This window comes from Chelonoidis abingdonii, chromosome 8 (assembly GCF_003597395.2).
Source record: "Chelonoidis abingdonii isolate Lonesome George chromosome 8, CheloAbing_2.0, whole genome shotgun sequence".
NCBI classification, from domain to species: domain Eukaryota; kingdom Metazoa; phylum Chordata; order Testudines; family Testudinidae; genus Chelonoidis; species Chelonoidis abingdonii.
In genome coordinates, this window is record NC_133776.1 from 96,095,382 (window position 1) to 96,118,925 (window position 23,544).

At 39.5% G+C, this 23,544-nt stretch overlaps 1 protein-coding gene across 2 annotated transcripts in view; it reads right to left on the reverse strand.

Moving 5' to 3' along the window:
• Positions 1-23,544, reverse strand: part of AFF2 (ALF transcription elongation factor 2) — a 401,898-nt gene that overhangs the window by 281,536 nt on the left and 96,818 nt on the right. For both annotated transcript variants that reach the window (XM_032779822.2, XM_032779821.2), the window contains exon 2: positions 7,247-7,367. In XM_032779822.2, the coding sequence (XP_032635713.1) occupies positions 7,247-7,367 (121 nt within the window). The remainder of the gene's footprint in view (positions 1-7,246; positions 7,368-23,544) is intronic.

Sequence of the window (23,544 nt, forward strand, 5' to 3'; positions counted from 1 at the left end):
GAATTGTAATGTATATCACCACTGCACTGAGACAGAGATTTAAATGTTAACTGCTCAGTATTGTTCTCATCTGTATGAGTGCTTCTAACCGAGACGGTTAATAGAAGTTGCGCAGGACTAGGAATCACTTTTGTTCACTAAAAGTTCCTAGGTTAGTCATTTTAGTGGCAAAAACTATATTCGAGCTAAGCCAAGAATAACCTCTTTGTATATGAGCAGTTTCCTTCCACTGAGTTGCACAATGTGCCATTTGGGCCGCAGCCAAAACCAGACTCTCTGTTCAACCCCTAAAATTAAAACAAGGAGATTCCATTGTGCTTAAGGGCACAGCAGGAATTATGATGTAAGCCTTAAACACTTACATACTTGTGCTATTTCCTCCCCACCAAACTTTTTAACTCTTTAAGCCACAGCCCTCATGATGGCTAAGTGTCTAGAAAGTCCAGAACCACTCGCTTTCATCAGCGTTTTGGTTACATTTTCAATTTACACTTAACTTACTATCCATAAAGTAAAGGAGAAAAGTAAAAAGAGTACCAGGAACACATTATTGCACTGTAACATTTTAATATCACAGCAGCACATAAAAGAGCTTCTTCTCTAAGCCCTCACAGAGAGACTCAATATTTTAATTTTAATACATGGATTTTCAATCATTTTTACTGTTAGAGGTATCTGACTCCCAGGTTTTTTTTAAGACATGTCATCTAATCCTAAATGTCATTTCACTTAACACTAGCTCTCTGTTTTATGCAAAATGTTCACATCCTTTGGGATGAAAGGCACTCTATAAATGTAAGGTATTATTTGTAGTCATTTTCTGGGAGTATTAATGAAAAAAACCCTTTTCTGAAAAGCACAGACATAATTAATTTAAACCTCCTGAGTCTATTTTAAAACTCTCTCAGACCCTGATCCAATGCTTATTGAAGTCAGTGAAAAGATTATCAGTGGTTTCAATGGCTTTTGGATCAGGCCCTCAAAACATAAATACCTCTGCCAATAAAGAGATGGTTCACTGCAGCCTGAAATACAGTAAAACACAAATAGAAAATGCACCCCTAGGCAGGGCCAGCGCTTCCATTTAGGTGACCTAGGTGGTTGCCTAGGGCACCAGGATTTGGGAGGGCGGCATTTTGCGGCTCTCAGTGGCAATTCGGCGGCGGGGGGTCCTTCCGCGCTCCGGGTCTTCGGCAGCAATTCTGCGGCAGGTCCTTCACTCGCTCCGGGACCTGCCGCTGAAGTGCCCCGAAGACCAGGAACGCGGAAGGACCCCCCCTGCCGCAGAATTGCCACCGATGACCGGGAGCACGGAACGACCCCTGCCTAGGGCGCCAAAAACCCTGGTGCCGCTCCTGCCCTTAGGGCAAAATTCTCCTCATTTTGTGACCTCACTGAAGTCAAGGAGGGGCACTGTGTGTAATTCAGGGCAGAATCTAGACTTAAGTCTTGACACATATGAGTAATATTTTTATTTTCTTCCTCAACAGATTGAGCATTGTTATTGAAAAGTAGGGTATGCCTGGCTAGTCTTGCCACAGGCACTACAAAAATGAAATTAGCTATTTCTGCCCATTACATGTTACCTTCAGGTTGGGAACATTTTTAACATCCTCTTCTGGATAATTCTTTGATTTCTTAAAGGAAACTTCTGTACTCTGTCTTCTGAGCAACCAGTTGAACTGCGGTTTTGCCACTATTAAGGAAACGTATCTTCTGAGTATTCCAAGATATAAGTTATATAACTGGTTTGTGATTCAAGACTAGCAGTACTTCCCCACCCACCCCTCAGACTCTCATTAATTTAGGGAATGCACACCTTTCTATGTTTGGCTGTATTGCTTTAAAAAAAAATCAGATATAAAATCCTATTGAACGGCTAATTTGCTCACTAGCTATTGCGTTATAGTTCTACAAAGAACACAACTAATGTATTCGGACTTATGGGCCCAATTAATATGGGTTTTGTGACCATTTCTATGAAAGCCTGAGGTTTCATAATTCATTCATTTTCTCATGCCTCCCAGCATAACTAACCTCCATGGACTAGAAGGTGAGATACTTTATGCTATGCTTGAATATAGTGAAGCATTACATTTAACATTCTCCAAAGACTCATGCAAAAGTGAATTCTTTCAGTTGGGTCCTATTTCTCTAGTTGAACTATTCCAAGGCAAATCCTCAAAATAAATAAATAAATAAATACAGACCACTCCTCAGACAGTTTGTCTATGAAACACTAATGATATCCAAACCTATCTATGAATGCAAAACATTAAAGGGTATCACTAGTAAACCTGGAGCCTCTGCCAGGAAAATTCCCACACTGCAGATTCAAGCAACTGCAGATATGAGACCTCAGGCTGTGATCTGGTCAGCTCTGACAAATTAAGCAGTACCAGTGTTTGAAAGGGAGACCTCTAGAAAGCTCACATGATCCATAACTGGCAACAGTCAGCGCTCATACCTCTTTGTCCATCCTGACCAAAATTATGGTAGACAGCACGATATTTTTGAAAGTGCTGTTTTCTGCATTAGACTATGGCACATAAAAAGAACATCTTTCTAGACACACACTAAAAAATCACATCTACACACACACACACACACACACACACACACAGGCACCTATGAAAAGTAGATAATAAAGGGGCAGGTGATTAGGCAGACTCTCCGTAAGTATACAAGTGATGGTGATATCCATATAATTAATGGCAAAGAACCACATGGTAAATGACATTTATGTTCCACCTCTGCCCACAAACCTATGTCTCCCTGGACTATTTTTGTTTGCAGTGTTGTTTGTCGGCAGGTTGGTCTCAGGGCATGAGAAAGCCAAGATGGGTGAAGTAATATCTTTTGTGGACCAACTTCTACTGGTGAAAGAGACAAGTTTTGAGCTTCACAGAGCTCTCCTTCAGGCTACTTCAGCCCAGGCCCAAAGAAAGCTCTATGGCGCTCGTAAGCTTGTTACTTTCACCAACAGAAGTTGGTCCAATAAAAGATATTACCTCACCCATCTTGTCTCTCTGGACTATTTTTAACATTCTAAGCTCATACAAAGTAGCACTGGTAGCAGCCCCATCTCATAGTTCTCCATTTTGGGTTAAATGCTGCAGTGAATGGGGAAAAGTGAGTGCGCAGAACACATATATTAGAACAGGAAACCAACGAGATGGAGAGATGTTTTCTATTTCTCAGATTCTCTTCTCCTCACTTCCACTTCCCTTCATCCCCTTCCCTCTGTGGTCCTTTGGACATTCATGGGCTAGATCTTTAGTTGATGTAAATCAGCACAGCCCCATTAACTTTATTGACTTTGCTAACTGAGGATCTGACCCCATGGTTGGTGAAAGGTCATTCCATTTGCACTTGATGGATACCTTCTCTTTGCCCTTCCTCTGCACACCTAATTATGGGTCTACTTGCTTCTTGCTGGCAGCTTTATTTATTTTAGACAAGTGGCATTGCCACTCCTGGTTATGGCTACAGGAAAATGGACCATATTCTAATCTCAGTGACATCAGAGTAAATCTGGAGTAATTTACATCAATGCAACTGAAATTAGAATTTGGTCTGACGGGAAAAGAAACAAATCCATTCCCAAATCTCTCCTGCTTCTTCTACACACACATTCAATGTACATAGGGTTTATCATTGAGTACAATTTCAATATGTTAAAATGCTGGAGAAGAAGTCCAAATACGCTCTCTTTTGATGCTACTGTCATTGATAGGAACCAGAGCAGACTAAGTGGGTGCACTTTGCACTATTCCTGTTGGATACACAGGGCCTAATTCTCATTCACACCAAGGATCTTTTGCACCTGGTAGTGTAAAGAGGCTTTAAAGGGGGCATAAGTTACATTTACACTCACTTTAAGACCAGTTTACACTGCTCTTTCATAAACATGAATCTGGCCCAGAGTTCACTCTCTGCACTTACTTTGTAACATAAACCACAGCTCAGTCTTTAAGGGCCAAATCCAACCCCCGTTTGTTATCAGTTAAATTTCCATTAACATTAATGGAACCTGGATTGGGCCCTTAATAGCACAGTCCTGTAAAGGAAATATCACTTTGTCCTTAATTCCTCCTGACGTAAAAATCAATACAAAATGGGTCGAGTTTTTATATATATAGTTAGTATTAAAGATATATATAGTCTTAATTTTCCTTGCTCCTGTGGATTTAAAACAGATTAAAACTATTGTTTTTGTGTATGATTATTTAACAATTTATTTATACGCATCAATTTTTACACTAATTTGTATGCTTTACGAAGAGAGTATAATTCTAAAGAAGTTGTATTCGAGAGTTCACCTTGTAAAACGGGTGGTGATAGACATTTTTTAAAGTAATATATCTATTCTTTAAAGACTATTACAGAAATGCACAGATTTTAAATGTAGGTATTGTGAACTCAGTTTTGCAATTCTAAGCAAGTGGACACAAATTTCAAAATGTATGGACTATTTTAGAAATTTAAAAGACATCTTTCTGAGAGCACAGTAGATATTAAGAATGGTTTTGAAGTGTATAATTTTTAATTCTCATGGATGAAAATTCTGCATTATTTTGTTTGTTAAGTTAATTTGGGGTAAATTCTCCACTCAATTCATTGTTTCAAAATGAACGGGAGGAGGAAGACAAAAAAATAAATCTTGACAATGAAGACAATATATTTGCAGAACGCCAACTCAAAAACCATACTCCTTGCTAGAAAAGAAATCAGCATTTATAAGACCTCTCTCTTTGACAAAAAGTGTTACTTAACTTAAACACACAGTACATCCTCAATCAAAAAACTGCTCCCACAAATTCTATGAGATCAATAAGCATTTTCATAAAGCTGCAATCTCTTACTTGCACATTTCCATAAGCCTTTATTAACAATCTGGAGTTATTTCGCTAAATGTGGAAATTATTTCAAAGATCCATATTGTTTGGTCTTTCATTTGGCTTCTATTTATTTCACCCCATAAACTCCAGTGCTGTGTCTTACTATCATTCTTTAAAGTGTAGCTTAACTAGGTGGAGGCAGAAGGCCAGGACTAAAACATTTCTAAGACGAGTAATCATGACACTCCATCTCCAGATGAACCTGAGCATGGTGTTGGTGGCCTGTGACACACAGAAGGTCAGAGTAGATAATCTGGTGAGCCCTTCTGCCCTTAAATTCTCTGACTCTATGAAACCCTTCTTTTTTTGCTTCATTAGACCAAGTGCAGTGAATGTGTCAAGTTTCTTCTTCATCTAAGTGATGTAATATACCAGGCATGACTACATGCAAATAATTGAGAGAGGGGGAAGGGCTCAATCACATTGTTACATGTTGTAAAACTGTTCCCCCACATACTTGCACGTTTTTGGTAGACTAACATCACAACACTTGGCTTTCTCTCTCACACAGAGAACATTTTATATAGAGAGGCCTAGATTCTACAAACATTTATGCACAAGCTTAACTTTGAGCAGATGAATTGAAACAAATTAAGCACATGCATATGTGGTGGCAGTATCAGGGCCATATTTGTTATCTCTCATGAACATAATCTGTGCATAGTGGGGGAGATAATACAGTAGTTAGAAATGCTCCACTAAGGTCATTAGGAACATTTTAAATACTTCCATTAAAATGAGCCACTGTACAGTCAACCCACCATAGAACCCAGTTGTGATTTTTTTTAAAAAAAAAATTTGGGATAATCATTTCAGACCTTTGCAATCAGTATCCCATTATTGGAAGAGCTACTAGATATCGAATTCATCTGCAATAATCCAAAAACTATGAAATACAAAAGAAAAGATTAACTAGCTGCTGGAAACCCATCCAAATCAAAAGCATGTAGAACCACTGTGTGGTATAGTCCCTTTTTATTCCTACAGGATTTCATATTTCAGTAGTAGATATAGTTGAATTCAGTAATTCAAAGTAACCACAATGGATTAGGTTACCCTTACTGACATTGAGTGGATCCATAGCTCTTGCAAACACTTGCATGCAAGCTTAACTCCGCTCCCATATGTAGTCTCATTGAAATCAAGGGACCTATTCACATTCCTAGAATTAAGAATATGGATTGGGGCCTTACTTTGCAAGGAATCTCTCTGAAATCAATGGGATTGTGTGTGTAGTAAATGTGAACTCCACCTGAGAAAGGGGGTGGCCCAACATAAAATATTGCATTGTAGTTTGCCAGATTAGATTTTAACCAGTAAGCTACTGTCCCCAATTGGTTGAAACAGTCTCTTAATCTATAATTATGAACCACCACTTCATAATGATCATAGAAGATTAGGGTTGGAAGGGACCTCAGAAGGTCATCTAGCCCAAACCCCTGCTCAAAACAGCACCAATCCCCAGACAGATTTTTACCCCAGTTCCCTAAATGGCCCCCTCAAGGATTGAACTCACAACCCTGGGTTTAGCAGGCCAATGCTCAAACCACTGAGCTATCCCTCCCCCCCTTACTGGTCTTTCCCCCTTACCGGTGATTTGCAAAGCACACTCATCCTCCCTACAGCTGCTAACAATATAGAATGGAATGCTAAAGTGGTGGCCTTTCAATGGATGTCACTGATTGGGAAGAAAAGTGACATGTACATTTACATTCTGATGAATCCATCAGGGTATGCCTGGCTAAAAATCAAAGCAGCAGAAATAATCAAGGGGGACATCCCCTGGTGATGAAATTCTCAGGCAGCAAAGCTCCTTAGAGAGAATAAGTCTCATCGTAAGTCTCTTTGATATCCTTGTTATGCTCCCCAAAGAATTCAAACAGACATTCTCCCTGAACACTTCTTTGGACAATTATGATTGCGAAGGGAGAGTTTCCGGGCTCATAATTAAATGAAAAGATTCTGGTTTGAACAATTCAAGTATATTTTCCTCTTTAAAAATAAAGAGATTAAATGTCAGTTTTGGAGTTAGGAAAACCTAAGTAAAGATTCCTTTGGAGAGCAATATATACTTATTGAAGGAGTGTTCAGAGAAAAGAATATGAATCCAGACTCCTTGTTTCAATCCCTGGTTTTGTCACCAAAATGCTGTATAATGTTGGCCATGTTACTTAACCTGACTGTGCTTCAATTTACTAATTTCAAAGGTATAACTATCTGTAGAGTCAAACAATCAAGATCAGCATAATATTTCTCTTCCTCAGAGGTGAGGCTTAGTTAATATTTGCAAAATGCATTCAGATGAAAGACACTCTAAAAGTGTAAAGTATCGTATAGCCATTTACCTTGTAGGGTTCCCCAAAGAGATTAAAACCTGAAGCAAAGAGATCTTCATCTTGCTGGACTTCTTGATTTCTTCGCTCCCATTCTTTCCTTTTAAGTGCACTCCGGTCTTGCTCATAGTGACTGAAAAAGAGGATAAGACAAAAAGACAAACAATTATTTCCCCGATAAGTCAGTTAAACACTCATTGTTACCAATATTAGGAACAAAATACTGGAAACAGTGCAATTCAAGCTGATGACTTTGAAGGAGAGTGAAGTCCATCCAACAGTTTTCCCAGATGTAACTTTGGGATCATAGGACCATACTAAATACAGCTATTTAGCCAAGCACTCACATATCACACAATTTGTTCCAAAGAGAAATCTCAGCATACACACCTAAACACACTTAAAATCTGCCTTCATTACACTAGGGGCTGGTCTACACTACAGGGTAAAATCGATTTTAGATACGCAATTTCAGCTACGTGAGTAACATAGCTGAAGTCGAATATCTAAAATCGATTTACTCATCCATCCTCACCGCGCAGGATCGATGTCCGCAGCTCGCCATGTCGATTCCAGAACTCCGTTGGGGTTGGTGGAGTTCTGGAATCGATATAAGCGTGCTCAGGGATCGATATATCCCGTCTAGATTAGACGCGATATATCGATCCCCGAGCAATCGATTTTAACAAGCCAATACGGCGCGTAGTCTAGACGTGGCCTAGGACACTCCAGGAGAAAAACAGACCACAGCATGGAATGAGCTATGCAACTACCATGGAAGAATCTTCTCCAGTACCACCCCACACCAGAACCCAAAAGGGGAATCATCAAAAAGTTATAATTCAGACTTGATGGTGGATCACATCCTGAAAGAAATCTGTCCCAACCCCCGCCCCCTGGCCCTTGCCTTCAAACAAGCCCCCAATTTAGCCAAGTTCATCATCAGAAGCAAGCTCCCCACAGTACAACTCAAAGTGCCACCAGACTCTGCCAGAAAAGATACAAAACCTGTAGACTGCTACAACGACCTAGATCCCTCAGAATACACCTTTCAAGATCCATGTCTTCTACACATGCCTACCACATGTGGTGTACCTCATCCAGTGCATCAAATGCTTCAACAATAACTATGTGGGTGAAATCAGACAATTACTACTCTCTGAAATGAACTCTCACAGAAAAAATGATAAAAGATAAAAACACCCTATCACATGAAGGTGAGTGTCTTCAAAGGAAACCTGCACAACACCTCTGAAAGATGAGCCTGGAAACAAATTCCTAAATCTGCTGGGCACTGAAAACCATGGACTCAGTAAAAGATACCAGATTTATGGTCATTTCAACTATTTGTAACACACTCTACTGTCTGCTAACCCTTAACTGTCCACTTCATTTTAAGTGGTCTTCTACAGCATATGTGAACTTCTTATGCTTAATCTGTCCCATTTTATATCTAGTTTAGACACTATGGTTACCTTCTCCAGACCTGAAGAAGAGCTCTGCAAAGCTGGAAAGCTTATCTTTTCCACCCACAGAAATTGGTCCAATAAAAGATATTACCTCGCCCACCATGTCTCTAAATAGAACTAATCATTCTAAGATTAAAAAACACACAAAATCTGCGATTTCCAGATGGTGTTTTCTGCCAGAAAAAAAAATTCAGTACAACTTGTCTATAAGTGTTCATGTATAAATATGTAGGCATGCTATGTGCCTACATGTACACACACACACAGAATATACCTATATGGAGAAGCAACTATGGTGTCAACCAGGCATAGTGACATCTTCAGTTCCCTTTAACTGTGTAACACTTGCCTACATCATAACATTCTACTGTAGTCAAGTGTGATTCAGAACAACTATTTCAATCCCGCATACTCCTTAACATTTAGTTGTGGGCACAGGTAAGTTGGACCACTCATGCATTCCCAGAATACTGGACGTTCCAGTACTTCCTGAAATGATATAGGCCAGGGGTAGGCAACCTATGGCACGTGTGCTGAAGGCAGCACGCAAGCTGATTTTCAGTGGCCTGGCCACAGGTCCGGGGGGCTCTGCATTTTAATTTAATTTTAAATGAAGCTTCTTAAACATTTAAAAACCTTATTTACTTTACATACAACAATAGTTTAGTTATATATTATAGATTTTCGAAAGAGACCTTCTAAAAACATTGAAATGTATGACTGGCACGTGAAACCTCAAATTAGAGTGAATAAATGGAGACTCGGCACACCACTTTTGAAAGGTTGCCGACCCCTGGTATAGGCCCACTCTGGTGGGATGACTCTGCCCCTGTGTACAATGTCATGCTGCATAGAGGATGTCATTTTGAAGAGTGTGTCACTCTGCCCTCACTGGCTTGACCTCAGAAGCATGCTGCATGTGATATCACACTGATGGGCCACAGCAGCTTGCTGTTCAAAATGGTGTCCTCATTTGATACCAGGCAAAACCATGTCCGATTCTGTCTCAATATCGGACTGGGCCAAACCATCCAAAAAAGAGGACTGCCCAGCTTAAAATGGAGTGAACGGCCAGCTTAGACCTAGGGAGTGATTAAAAAAATGTTTCACATAATGCTGTTCGGAAGGGAAGGATGTTAAGTTAGTCGACTTTTGCAGCAGATAATTCTGCACACAAGCAAATAAACAAAAAAGGTCTATTGACTCAGATAGCAAGATGTCTGTTATCTGTATGTCAGCTCACTATATGCACCTGTCAGATCTAGATGACAAACTGAGAGATCACATCTACTTCTATCATGAACAGGACTGAAGTACTTTTGTCTCTTGTCTTTGCAAACTACTTCCTGCTCCTCTGAGGGAAAAGATGTAACTAAAACACCGAAGAGGAAAAAAAAAAAAAGAAGAGAAGAGATGCATGTTTCCACTTGCATTGACAACCCCTCATGTGACAAGCATTAAGGTTCTGTGCTTTCAACCTCTATTTGATTTGTTATAAGACTTTTGGCTCTATTTTGTGTCAGTTAATTAGCTACAAATTCCAGATGACAATTTGAATAGCAGATTGAGTATTCCCACTGACGTCTTCTGTTGTGAGAAATATTTGCCTGCTAGATTTTATATATACATGCCCACACACACGCACACATATGTAACAGAGAATAGTGAATTCTAATATCCTGATGAGAGTGAATTTAATCTCTACAGAGCTCTACTGCACTTGGAAGATAACCAAATAGCTACAACTTTTGCCTTTTTAGCTCAGCGTGATGTTGTATTGGAAGCTTCACATGGAGAGATATAATGAGGAATGAACTGCACAGTGATGAGGCTTTGACAGTGTATAAAGTCACTGATTTCTGAGCAAAACCACAATTACTAATTTGAAGCACCAGCTAATTAAAACCACAGCTATGTATTTAGCCTCTTGTTATACCTACTGCAGTTTATAATTATGAGGACCTCTTTATCTACTCAATTAAAGTTCTTATGATTCAGGCAGGTTGTGTTTGAACCTGCAAGACCCACAGAGACTGCAGGAAAGCATATGTCTATCTCCTGATGATTCCATGTATTCTTAGACTTGCATACTTGTTTTCATGCAGGGAGGAGAAAAAAAAAGACAGACTAATGCCACAAAGACAATCAGAAATATGAATTAATAATCGGTTTGAGCAACTCAAGATCATTCATGCGTGAAGTGAATAGGCTTGAGTATAGTTTATTAACAGGATGTAAAGCCACCTAAGTATGTGAGGCTGAGTTAAACTAGATTTTCATTTCTACTTCCCATTTTCAGGTTGGAAACTCAAATGCAACATCATTTTATTTAGTTCGTTTTACAACACATTCTGCCATAATGATATCACTGCCTTGGGATCATTTGCTAGTGTAAAGTTATAGGACAGCACTATAGTCAACGCTACTATTGAATTCTTGTAGAAATTATGGCATTATTTACTAATTTATTGAGGGCGAAAAAAAGAAATTAAATTACTACACCAAAGCCTCTTACTGTATCATTATTGCTAGCTACAAGCTAGATTGTGGCAGACTAAATACATCCACAGAGACATAACGGGAAGAAAGAATCCTCACTGCACCCCTTCTTGGGCTATCTGGACCTTGGGTCCAGATATGTGGGTGCTACACACTTTTTACTGCCCATTCTGGGGCAAGTGGGTAGAAATTGAATGGAGTCTTGGCACCACTCTGCTCCACAATCATCTTGGAAAAATTTAGCTGAGTCTGTGTGGGTGTGGGTGGGGGTGGGGAGTATTGTACTTTTCTATTTGTATAGACCAGTTGGAAATTTCAACCTCATACTCACCCCCAAAGCAAGGGGGGAACAGTGCCTCAGAAAAGTGTTTCTAAGACACAGTGCCTCTTGGAGTAATGCAGTTTGCACACTAATCCACACTCAGGACTGTTCCTAAAGGCGCAATATAGTATTAGAACTACAGCTTGCTTACCTTATTCATGAAAGACATGTCCACTGACTTCAATAGCAAGTTTTGTCTAAGAACTGCAAGATTAAGTCACAGAATGAGAGTATCCCCATGGAAGGGATCTTGAGACGTCTTCTAATCCAGTCCCTTACGCTCAAGGCAGGACGAGATATTGTCAGCAGCGTACTATTTCTTTTAGCAAGCCTTTATGACATTATGGGCCCATTCTTTGTCCATTAATGTCCTCCGCAAGCAGAGATGACCCACGCCTGCCAATCGTGGGGAGCAGAGCGAGAACATCTGGCTCAATCCGTGTGAGCATGCTCAGTACAAGCCAAGCAGCAAATCAGGGATGTGACCCCACTTAATCCCCCCACACATTGCCTCTGTCCACAGTACATACCACTGAAGTCAGTGGAAGCAGGATGAGACTCCAAGAGTCACCCTTAGTTATGTGAGAAATCCCATTGAATTCAAAGTAAAAATTATTCATTTGGGTGACTAGGTGTGGGACTATCAGGATTTTAGAGGCTTACAAATGACAGCAACTCCGGCCATAGTCTGTGATAGAGCTTCAGGGCAAAATTCTCGCCTCACTGACGACAATGAGAGTTCTGACATTGACTTCAACTGGGTCAAGATTTCACCCTTAATGTGAAAATACAGTACTAATTCAGGCTTAGATATCTGAAAGCTGTATCCTTCCTCAAGCATGCAAACTGTTCAGAACCCTGAAAGGAATCATTATACTATATTATATCCGAGCAAAAGAGTAACTGTGGCATTTTAAGACTAGTTCATACATTTTATGAATCTCAATAAAATGGTTTATTCTACTTGATGGTGGTTATGTTACTAAGGCAAAATGATGAAACAGCATTAATTTAATGTGGCACAATTTCTTTAAAATTAATTAACTTTAATTAATATAGTATTTACTATATTAACTATGTATACAAAGGGAAATAATTCAGTGGTTTTCTACCAAACACGTTAAAATATTTCTCTTCTAGCAGATGTCCTCATGAAACCAGAAAAAATACATATTTAATTCACCCAAGAGACAAGCACAAGGCAGAAGCTCACTCCCGGAGGCCCTGATGATGTTTACAAACTATTCCACTGTGCCAGTACATTTTATGACATCAGAAGAACCTCAGCTGAATTGCTGCCTTCTACACCATTTGCAAATATCTATATTTATCACATGTTCTGCAGTTCCAAGCACTGTTATTAAAAAAAAAAATTAAAGTTAATTTTGAATTCTCCACTCACACTATGACATAAAAGCCTCAAGTGTTTCCCAGCATCTAATGCATCTACACATCTGGAAGTGGTTGCTTAGCCATTTAGGTCAATGACTTATTTCTCTGGAAATTTATTTTTGTTGCCGAAATGCTCAGCACTAAACTAACCCTGAATTGTACATTAACTACAGAAAGTCACATATTTAGCTTTAAAATGTAACCAGATTAGAACAAGAATGAGGTCAGCCTTCCACTTATCCAGAGTGACACTATGACTGGATCTTAAGGTCATGGTGCATTGAGTACTGAGCCCAATGTTATCTCTGAGCTCTCAATAAAACCTGATGAAACCTTTTTATAGCTTTTCTCCTCAAAGCTTTTTTTTTTTTAAAAAAAAAAAACAAGTACTGTAGGAAACTCCTCTACACAATTGTTGGGTGAAGGTCTCAAACAAAACTACCACTGTAGCAAACCTGCATAAAAGTAAATGGAACTGCATTTGACTCACATGTCACAAGCAAGGTCACAGACTGCTTACTCAATCTGCACCAGTCTTAGGAAGACTTGGTGAGCTCTGCTCCAGATTCCTGAGGTTTCAGATACTGCCTTGGTGGTAGACTCTTTTCAGATGATAAAATAAGGGAGTTAGATGAAGACTTCAGAGACAAAGATCCAATATCTTGGGTGAATCTGGGCTTAGATGCAGCTGCTAATGATAACAACACTTACATTTATATACACACACCACATTTGTTATTAATTTTATTACAGATTTCTCTTACTAGATTTTCTATTTATGAGATTAATAACTGAACTGGAATAAACAGGTTCAAACAGAATGAGACACGTTCCCTCCCCAAAAAAGCTTACAAACTAAGGTAGGCAAAACAATCCAATGACACAAAAGTCTAAGTAAAGAAAGTATGACTATATCCTTAGTGAAGAATAAATGGTAGGAAGGATTCCTGGAAGAAACAAGTTATAAAAAGTTACATGAAAGGCACAGATGGGATTTTAAGGATGGATTTGTCCAACAGGAAAATGGGAGGCTATTCCAAGCTTTGGGACACCAAGAATGAAGTCGTGATGCTAGAAGTGGGAAAAAGTGGCAAAAGACTGGAAGATCATAAAGGGAGAGAAAAAAAAAGAGGAGGATACAATGGGAAGAGAGATGTAGGGGATATGTAACATTACCTAGGGTCCAGTAGGTGAGAAAGAGCTTGAATGCAACACAGTAAGGGAAAGAAAGCCAATGAAAGGTTTAAGGAAGAGGAAGATGCTATCTGAGTAACATAAAAAGATGGCCCAGATGCTCAGCTGGTGTACATTGTCACAGCATTGAAATTAAGGAAGGTACATCAACTTACATCAGCTCTGGCTCAACAATTTTTGCCACAGCACTTTGGGGAGAGGTGAGACGTTGGCTGAGAGGGGAAGTTACAAAATCAAGGCAAATGATGGCCAAGTGCCAATAAATGTTTTAGTACTGGGAGTGGAGAGTAAGAGTTGATTTAGGTGATCCACTCTTTACTCTGCCCACCCCACCACACTGAAACCTTTATCCAACATGAATTAGCAAGAGAGTAGATTTGGAAGAAGAGGGTAGAAAGAAGTGAGAGAAAGGATAAAAGACTGAATGCTTTGGAGATGAGGAAGACAGTGCAGTTATCAATTTTGAAAATGAAAGGAGTTGACAGAAGATCTTTTCTTGATAGGGAGAGAGAGAATAGGGGTTGAGATATCGCGACAGGGATTCATTGACAGAGATGTGGTAGTTGAAGCTATGGAAATAGATGAGGTCTCTCAAAGAGGGGATGAGAAGGGGGAAAATTAAGACACTGAAGGACACCAACAGACAAGAGGAGAGGGGAAGTCAAAGAATCACAAAAGACAGAAGGAGCTGCCAGTGAGATAGAGAGAAACCAGAAGAAGAGGAGAGAGTGATCAACTGTCAAATGCAAGAATAAAAACAGAGGAGTGTTCCTCTGACTAAGCAAGAGGGAGGCCAGTAGGCAGTTTGGGGACAGCAGAAGCCGGATTTGGAAAGAATCAGGGAGAGCTGCAGAAAAGAAGTCCAGTCAGCAATAAAAGACAGCACCCTCAAGGACATCTGAATGGTGTTGTAGATTTGAAAAGACATACTACAACTCTTTAGCATCCAGCCTCCTGACCTCTCAAATATAATTCTTTATCAGTTTTTCATTCTATCTTAAAAATATTATGTACTGTTAAATTATGAAAGAATTCATTTGAACCAAATACTTGTCTTCTGTGGAAACAAGAAGTAAACAGGGGGTTTTCAAAATAAGGCACCGAGAACAGTGAGCTTAAAACTTTTCTATTTAAATAACGAAAGTACTTGTCCAAGGTTGCTGCTTCCTCATTCTGCCTTTAAGATGTCAGGATACCATTCTTGTTCAGTTTTGATCAGACATTATGAAGGTTGTTGGTGTATGTGTCAAACATGTAGCACTTTGGCCCCAATCCATCACAGCACTTAAGTATATGCTTAACTTTATGCATGTGAGTAGTCCAATTGAAGTCAGCAAGACTCTGCATAAGAACGTTCCTTGACTGGAGCCAGAGCACTGGTAGTCTTTTTTCCGGGTAAGTTAAAAAATATAAAATAAACAACCCTGAGGCACAGAGAACAGTTCTCTCCTCTCTCAGTCCGTTGACCAGGGCTAATCCTGATTTACACCCGAGTAAATGAAAATCAGGCCCAGGGTCTTTATTTTCATTGCAATTTTGGCATGAACACTGGACCAGGGAAATGGATTTGGTCAATAAGGTGATTACAAAAGCCTGACTTTAAAAAAATATTTAGCTAAACACTCCTTCCTTACACATCAAAGGCTTCTACAGCACTGTAAAATGATACATTTCACAAGCAAAATTACATTTTAAGCACTGACCAATCAGGCCACACTAGAATATACTAATTAATTAAACAAAACAATTAATCACATATTTCTCACATTCAAACATTTACTTTAATGCTGTGGTTTTTGAAGAATGAACACAACTTTTTTAAAAAAAGTATCATAATGTATCTATCACTGAGTGTCAAGATCAATAAAGTTTTTTTTTTAAAATGTCAGAATATTCTCTCTTTGATGTTCAACAGCTATACAGAGAAACCCTGAAGATGGCCATTCGTTATCTCTTAATAATTTGCATTAAAAACCAATGTCATTCACTGTAGCATGTTTGATATAAAATATTGGAGATTAAAGTCTCTGTACAAAATAACCCCCAGGAGACCCACAGACAATTTGTGGAAATTAAAACCATGAGGTTAAAAACATAGCTAATATACATCACACTGTTATTTGTTTGTTTTCTTAAGCATGTAGAAAAATTTATTTTAGTTCAGTTTATGCCCATTTTAGTATTATGTCGCTTCAAACCTTTCCTCAGCATGAATTTGGGAGGAACAAATTCTGGTACCTTTATAGTAAGGAATGGATAGCAGAGATAAACTCATGAATGGTAAAAAGTATAAAACAAGAGATGATGTTTCAAAGGGGAACATTTATTGTTTCCTGTATCATAGTGCATTGTCTCTTGATAAGATTAGTTATCAGTCTGAGTTATCAAAAACTAGTATGAAAAAAAGTGTTTACGCAGTTATGCTTCATTGATGTCAGCTAGGGGAGCATGAAAATCTCCATGAAGTTGGGTAATTGATGTGTAAATCAGAGCTCAATCACTCTGTAATAGAAATGGTCCCACTGAAAATATGGTTGTTGAACACTATTGCACTGGGTGAAAAGATGAATGGAGTCAAGATAAGACTTATTTATTAAAAATGATAATAACTGGCAATTTGCACAATTTTCTCTTCCAGAGAGAAGTGTTGTCAGAAATATTTATATGCAAGCTACAGACCAATATATTCAGTTATCCTTATTTGGCAATAATTAACTGTTTCTGTTTTATTAAAATGCTCGGGGACGTCGTTATGGATATTTAAAAAGCAAATTAAAAGAACACATTCATCCTTTGAAAGGCGACACATGTAAACGAAAGCAGTGATTGTAATTTGGTTAACAACGTGTGTTCAAGGTACATTTAGGACCGTTGTTATAATCCTCTTGTCATTTCACATTTGCTATATGGCAAGCAGCAAGGCAAAAACTGAAAAATACTTCAAGCCAAGGAAAAAGAAAACCCAAGAAGAAACAAAAATGGTTACAATATAACTGCTACTGTGAAATCCATTAAATGACAAGGATCCACTAAAATATTTGCTAAATATAACACTTTCCCAAGATGCTTTATTTATTGAAGGACGTATCTGGCATTTAATACTTCTAATAAGATAACATTAAGCCAGTATTATATTTTGTAAATTAAAATATGTTTAAGCATCAATATAGATCTTCCCAGAAAGACTTGACATCCTAGTCTTCTAGTCAGTGCTTATTATACCACACTGGTAAACTGTAAAAAATGTATATACACGTGTGAAACTCATCAGTGAGTCTTGGCACTAGATAAATTACATACAGGATAAAGGAGCTGGATTAGGAGGCTTTGTTAGAGGAGTAACCTGCTGTGACTGTAAGGGGACTCTGTCGCTGTGAGGGGGTATACTAAGGATGGAGTTTCAGCCTAAATTCTGAATTTCCTTGCTCTGTGAAGTTAACAAAATGGGCCTATTTCATTGTTACAATCATATTTTCTCTACTTATGTCTTTTGGGATGTCAAGTTCCTTCAGAACTGACATTCTGACAATGAGCCCATTAAGGCTTACCCATTCAGAGTGTACACCCTAACAGCTTCTTAGCTGCCGTTATACTTCAAACGCGTATTAACAGCAGCATTCTATGCATTCGTATATTATGGATGCATAATATGGAATGTTGTTTAGCTGTGTTTTGTGTATTATCCTTAATTTACATTTACAGCAAACACCGTATGGTGCCATGACTGCATCTACTTGTGAATTTATCAGCAAATAGCAAGTATCTGCATATTGCTGAGGCATAATGATCATCTGATGTAGTAAAAGATCTTCTGAAAAAATAGTTGCAATTGATTTTTAAATTTTGAATATCTCCACTGTATTTAGGGTGACCAGAGTCCCAATTTTACAGGGATGGTCCCAATTTTTGGGTCTTTTACTTAGGTAGGCTTCTATTACCGCCTACCCTCGTCCTGATTTTTCACATTTGCTATCTGGTCACTCTAACTGTATTATTACAACATTTTTAAATACCCCAAAAGTTTGCTACATTTTATATGTTTTAAAAGATGCAAGATGTTCTAATAGTATGGGAATGATCAAGTAATATTTAACACACAAGGTTGTGTTGCTAAATAAGAGCGAAACATATTTTCTGAAATCTTCACTTGACTCTTACAAGTATTTTTTCATAATTACTATAACAGATTCTAATTAACATTGTTACTCAAAGTATTTGGTACATATTTTTTCACATTACTTTAAAAAAAAAAAGAACTCCTCCTCATTTTATTGGGATTTCATTGAAACAATGCCAGACAATCTGTAGCTAGCAGGAATTAAAGTGTTTTCTAATATAAAACAATCATTGATTAGCACATATTCTTGGAGTCAGATGAATCAGCACACTCAGATGATGAAGTTTTTCATCAGAGAAGCATACCCTTCTACTGGTCTAATAAATGCACTCATTTACTGACAGTTGCCTCCACACATCCGAGCACATTCACACACTGTGTGGCTCTTTAGCCACAAGTTCTTTATCGTACAGAGTGTTCAGAAACAATAACACAGGTAAAATCACAGTTTAACAGGATTACTCTTCATCTCATTTGCCAGTTTCAGATTGGAGGAGAAATGTGCATGTGCCTTTGTAAGTAGCGGATGGATGCACATTGTTCGGCTATACTGAAAGAACAGGAGACACCTGATATGGTTTTAATCAGGCCGTATCTCTATTATTATTTATCTGGGAGTACCTGGCAGATAAAAGTGTACAATGCAGGTAACTCTATGATCATTCAATATCTACCCAGGGTCTTCCGCCTGCTCCCCTTCATTTTCCATCCAGGTCCCCCAGCCAACCCATTGTGGGGACCTTACCATCTCCCCCCTCGAATAAGGGTTAAGGTGGACTGTAAGAAAGGAGGCTCCTTGATGTGTCAGTCATAGGTGCCCCAAACCACACACCCCATTCTACTCCTTTAACAAACACCTCCTTCTTCAGTCCTTTACCAAGCTGCTTATCTGGCCCCTGCATCCCTTCTCTATGGAATACCTGCACTGGGCATCTGCCCCACACTTACATAATGAGTTGCAACATCATAACCTAACTCCTGCCCTACTCACCATAACAAAGCTCTCCCTGATCCCACTGTGGGGAAGGCAGAAAAAAAATCCCACTCCTACTAGACCAATCTGGGGGTGAGGGAAAAATTCTTTCCCTGCCCTCCTAGAAAGGCATGACTAGTGTGATGTCCACAGCAGGTCCTGGTATTTTGCCACCTCAAAGGGAGGGAGGGTGGGTGCTACTCCGCTTGGTCCAGGGAAAAGGGGCTTCTCCCACAGGGCTTGTAACTTTTCAACTCCCCAGCATCACCATGCTGACCCACTTCCCTTTTTGCAGCAGCTTCAGAGCCCCTGTTCCACCTCTGCTGGCAAAGTGCTATTCCCCCTCCCCCAGCAAGCTGGACAACAGCCCCCCCTCCCCTGCTTTAAGGTGCGGTGCGGTCATTGATCCAGAGCACCAATGTGTAGGCAAACAGTGTTGGAAGTCTAATATAATGTTATGTATTGTTATTTGCTTCTTGGCTAGAGATATTATCTTCCAGTAAATTATTCCTATCTCAGTTGAAACCCTCCATAATTGCTTTCATTTATTGTAGTAATGTCTACTAGAAAGGAAAGAGCTGGTCAGATGCAAGGCTCCCTCATTTCAGATTCAAGCATATATGCATCCCTATTCAGCGCTGCTATAAAATATACCATCCGCCTCACATAGAGAATAGCAATTTACAAGAGCTGTAATGATTTTGTGGCCATACAAGACTTCATGATTAAGTGGGAAAGAACCTAGAACCTTCTGCTCCAAAATCTTAACCCTTCCCATCACTTGACATAAAGGGGAATCAGTCACACTTTAATATAAAGTACAATATATACATTTTTATAAAGGATTAATACATGATTAATAGATATTTTACTAAATGGTTAACCAATTGCTGCAGAGTCCAACAGGTCAGCAGCTTCCTTATAACCATTATTAATACTTCTCTACTAATGTGCTTATAGCAGTTTATAACACATATTACTTATGTATGTAACATGCTTATAATGTCTTTCATTATTTATTAAGCCTTTATACAATATTTATAAATAGAACCCTAATATAAAGCGTAATGAAAGAATCTTTAACTGCAGAAGTATTAAAGGCTATTAGGGTTTATATCCTCTCTAGAGGCCCAGTCCAACTTCCATTGGCATCAATAGAAGTTTGCCCCAGGAATTCAACAGGTGTTAGAATGGACCCCATTACTTATCGGTGAGATGATCACAAGCACATGAGCAGGTCTGACACTGCCTCTAAAGGAGAACAATGGTGATGTGCTGGTACCAAATACCAAGTACGTTATATACTCCTCATAGTTAGGCAAAACTCATCATCATCAACAGGCTGTGGTTCAAAGGTCTCCATAGCTAACAACTGGGCAACAGTTTTAACAGTTACATGGCCTCAAAGATTGCACTATCATTGCTTATACCGCACACAATGGTTGCACAGATTTCCAGTTTGACAACAGGGGATACAATTTAAGAACTTCTTCTAAAAAGAACCTCCAGTAAAATAACCCCACAGAACATCATCACTTAAGTGAAAAGAGAATTTCCATTAGTTTTCACAGTCTTAGGGTTTATATCCACTGCAGACCAGCCACCAAACGTGGAATAATCAAATTCATTTAGTGTGGTCCCGCCTTCCATCTAGCAGAAAGCAGTGATACACACACATACTAGGCAGTAAATCACAGCACCTGCTGCACTAGGAAAGATTAAAGCAAATATACCATCTTTTAAGAAAAACGTATCTCATACAGGAATTATGTTGTGTTTGATGTATTATTAACAAGAAAGTTAAGACAGGTGTAGCATGCATTGGGATTTGAAAGCCAATAAAGGTCACTCACAAGTCAGAGCACTATCTCTCTTCCTTAGATGGACCAAAACCACAATCTCATATTTGAAATGGTTTGAATGTTTAGGCTGGGTCTGATTTAAATGCTTAGGATCATGACTAAGCTCTCTTTAGTTCCAGGTCAGATCCAAACATAGTAGGTGACCATTTTCCCCCCCAATTACGGTTCAAATCAGACTTTAACAAACTCACAGAACTAACTGTGATTGCAGAGTCATTGGCCAGCCATAGGCCATTATCTTTGAAAACTCATTGCAACTGGGGGAGGTCCCAGATGACTGGGAAAAGGCTAATGTAGTGCCCATCTTTAAAAAAAGGGAAGGAGAAGGATCCAGGGAACTACAGGCCAATCAGTCTCACCTCAGTCCCTGGAACAATCATGGAGCAGGTCCTCAAGGAATCAATTCTGAAGTACTTAGAGGAGAGGAAAATGATCAGGAACAGTCAGCATGGATTCACCAAGGGCAAGTCATTCCATGACTAACCTAATTGTCTTCTATGAGGAGATAACTGGGTCTGCAGATGAGGAGAAAGCAGTGGATGTGTTATTCCTTTACTTTAGCAAAGCTTTTGATATGGTCTCCCACAGTGGCAAGCTTCAGAGTAGTGGGCTGGATGAATGACATAGGTGGATAGAAGCTGGCTAGATCATCAGACTCAATGGGTAGTGATAAATGGCTCCATGTCTAGTTGGCAGCCGTATCAGCGGAGTGCTCCAAGGGTCAGTCCTGGGGCGCGTTTTGTTCAGTATCTTCATTAATGATTGGAGGATGGTGGATTGCACCCTTAGCAAGTTTGCAGATGACACTAAACTGGGAGGAGTGGTAGATACGCTGGAGGGTAGGGCTACGATACAGAGGGACCTAGACAAATTAGAAGATTGGGCCAAAAGAAACCTGATGAGGTTCAACAAGGACAAGTGCAGAGTCCTGCACTTAGGATGGAAGAATACCATGCACTGCTACAGACTAGGGACCGAATGGCTAGGCAGCAGTGTCGCAAAAAAGGACCTAGGGGTTACAGTGGACGAGAAGCTGGATATGAGTCAGCAGTGTGCCCTCGTTGCCAAGAAGGCTAACAGTATTTTGGGCTGTATAAGTAGGGGCATTGCCAGCAGATCGAGGGACGTGATCATTCCCCTCTATTCGACATTGGTGAGGCCTTATCTGGAGTACTGTGTGCAGTTTTTGGCCCCACACTACAAGAAGGATGTGGAAAAATTGGGAAGAGTCCAGCGGAGGGCAACAAAAATGATTAGGGGGCTGAAACACATGTCTTATGAGGAGAGGCTGAGGGAACTGGGAGTGTTTAGTCTGCAGAAGAGAAGAATGAGGGGGGATTTGAAGCTGCTTTCAACTACCTGAAAGGAGGTTCCAAAGAGGATGGCTCTAGACTGTCACCAGTGGTACCAGGTGACAGAACGAGGAGTAATGGTCTCAAGTTTCGGGGGGGAGGAGAGGAGATTTAGGTTGGATATTAGGAAAAAAATTTTCACTAGGAAGGTGGTGAAGCACTGGAATGGGTTACCTAGGGAGGTGGTGGAATCTCCTTCCTTAGAGGTTTTTACAGTCAGGCTTGACAAAGACCTGGCTGGGATGATTTAGTTGGGGATTGGTCCTGCTTTGAGCAGGGAATTGGACTAGATGACCTCCTGAGGCCTCTTCCAACCCTAATATTGTATGATTCTATGATTTTAACTGATAGGTAAGGTCATGGGAAGAAAATCTAAGGAGGAAAGGAGTTCAGGAGAGCGGGCAGTTTCTCAGGGAGACAATATCAAAGGTACAACAGCAAACTATCCCAAGGTGAAGGTAAGATAGGAAGAATAGTAAGATGTCAATATGGCTCCATCAGGAGATCTTAAAGACCTGAAAATCAAAAAAGAATCCTACATAAAGTGGAAACATGGGCAAATTGAGTGCAAAAGGAATAGCACAAGCATGTAGGGACAAAATCAGAAAGGCTAAGGCACAAAAATGAGTGACACCTAGTCAGTGACATAAAAGGCAATAAGAAGATATTCTTTAAATACATTAGGAGCAAGAGAGAGACATTGAAAAGCATAACCCCGCTATGTAACGGGAAACGAGAGCTAATAAAGAATAACATCAAGAAGCCTGAGGTGTTTATGCCTATTTCCTGGAATAAAAAATTAGTGGTGATCAGATGCTTAACACAATTAATATTAACAAGAGGGAAGGAACATAAGCCAGAACAGGGAAAGAAGGTTTAAAGAATACTCAGATAAGTATTCAAGTCAGGACAGCCTGACAAAATTCATCCTAGGGTACTTAAGGAGCTAGCTGAAGCAATCTTGGAACCACTAGGAACCATCTTTGAGAACTTCATGGAGGATGGGTGGGGTCCCAAAGGACTGGAGAAGAGCAAAGATAGAACCTATTTTTAAAAAGGGGAACAAAAAGGACACAGGGATTATAGACTAGTCAGCCTAACTTCAGTACTTGGAAAGATATCGAAACAAA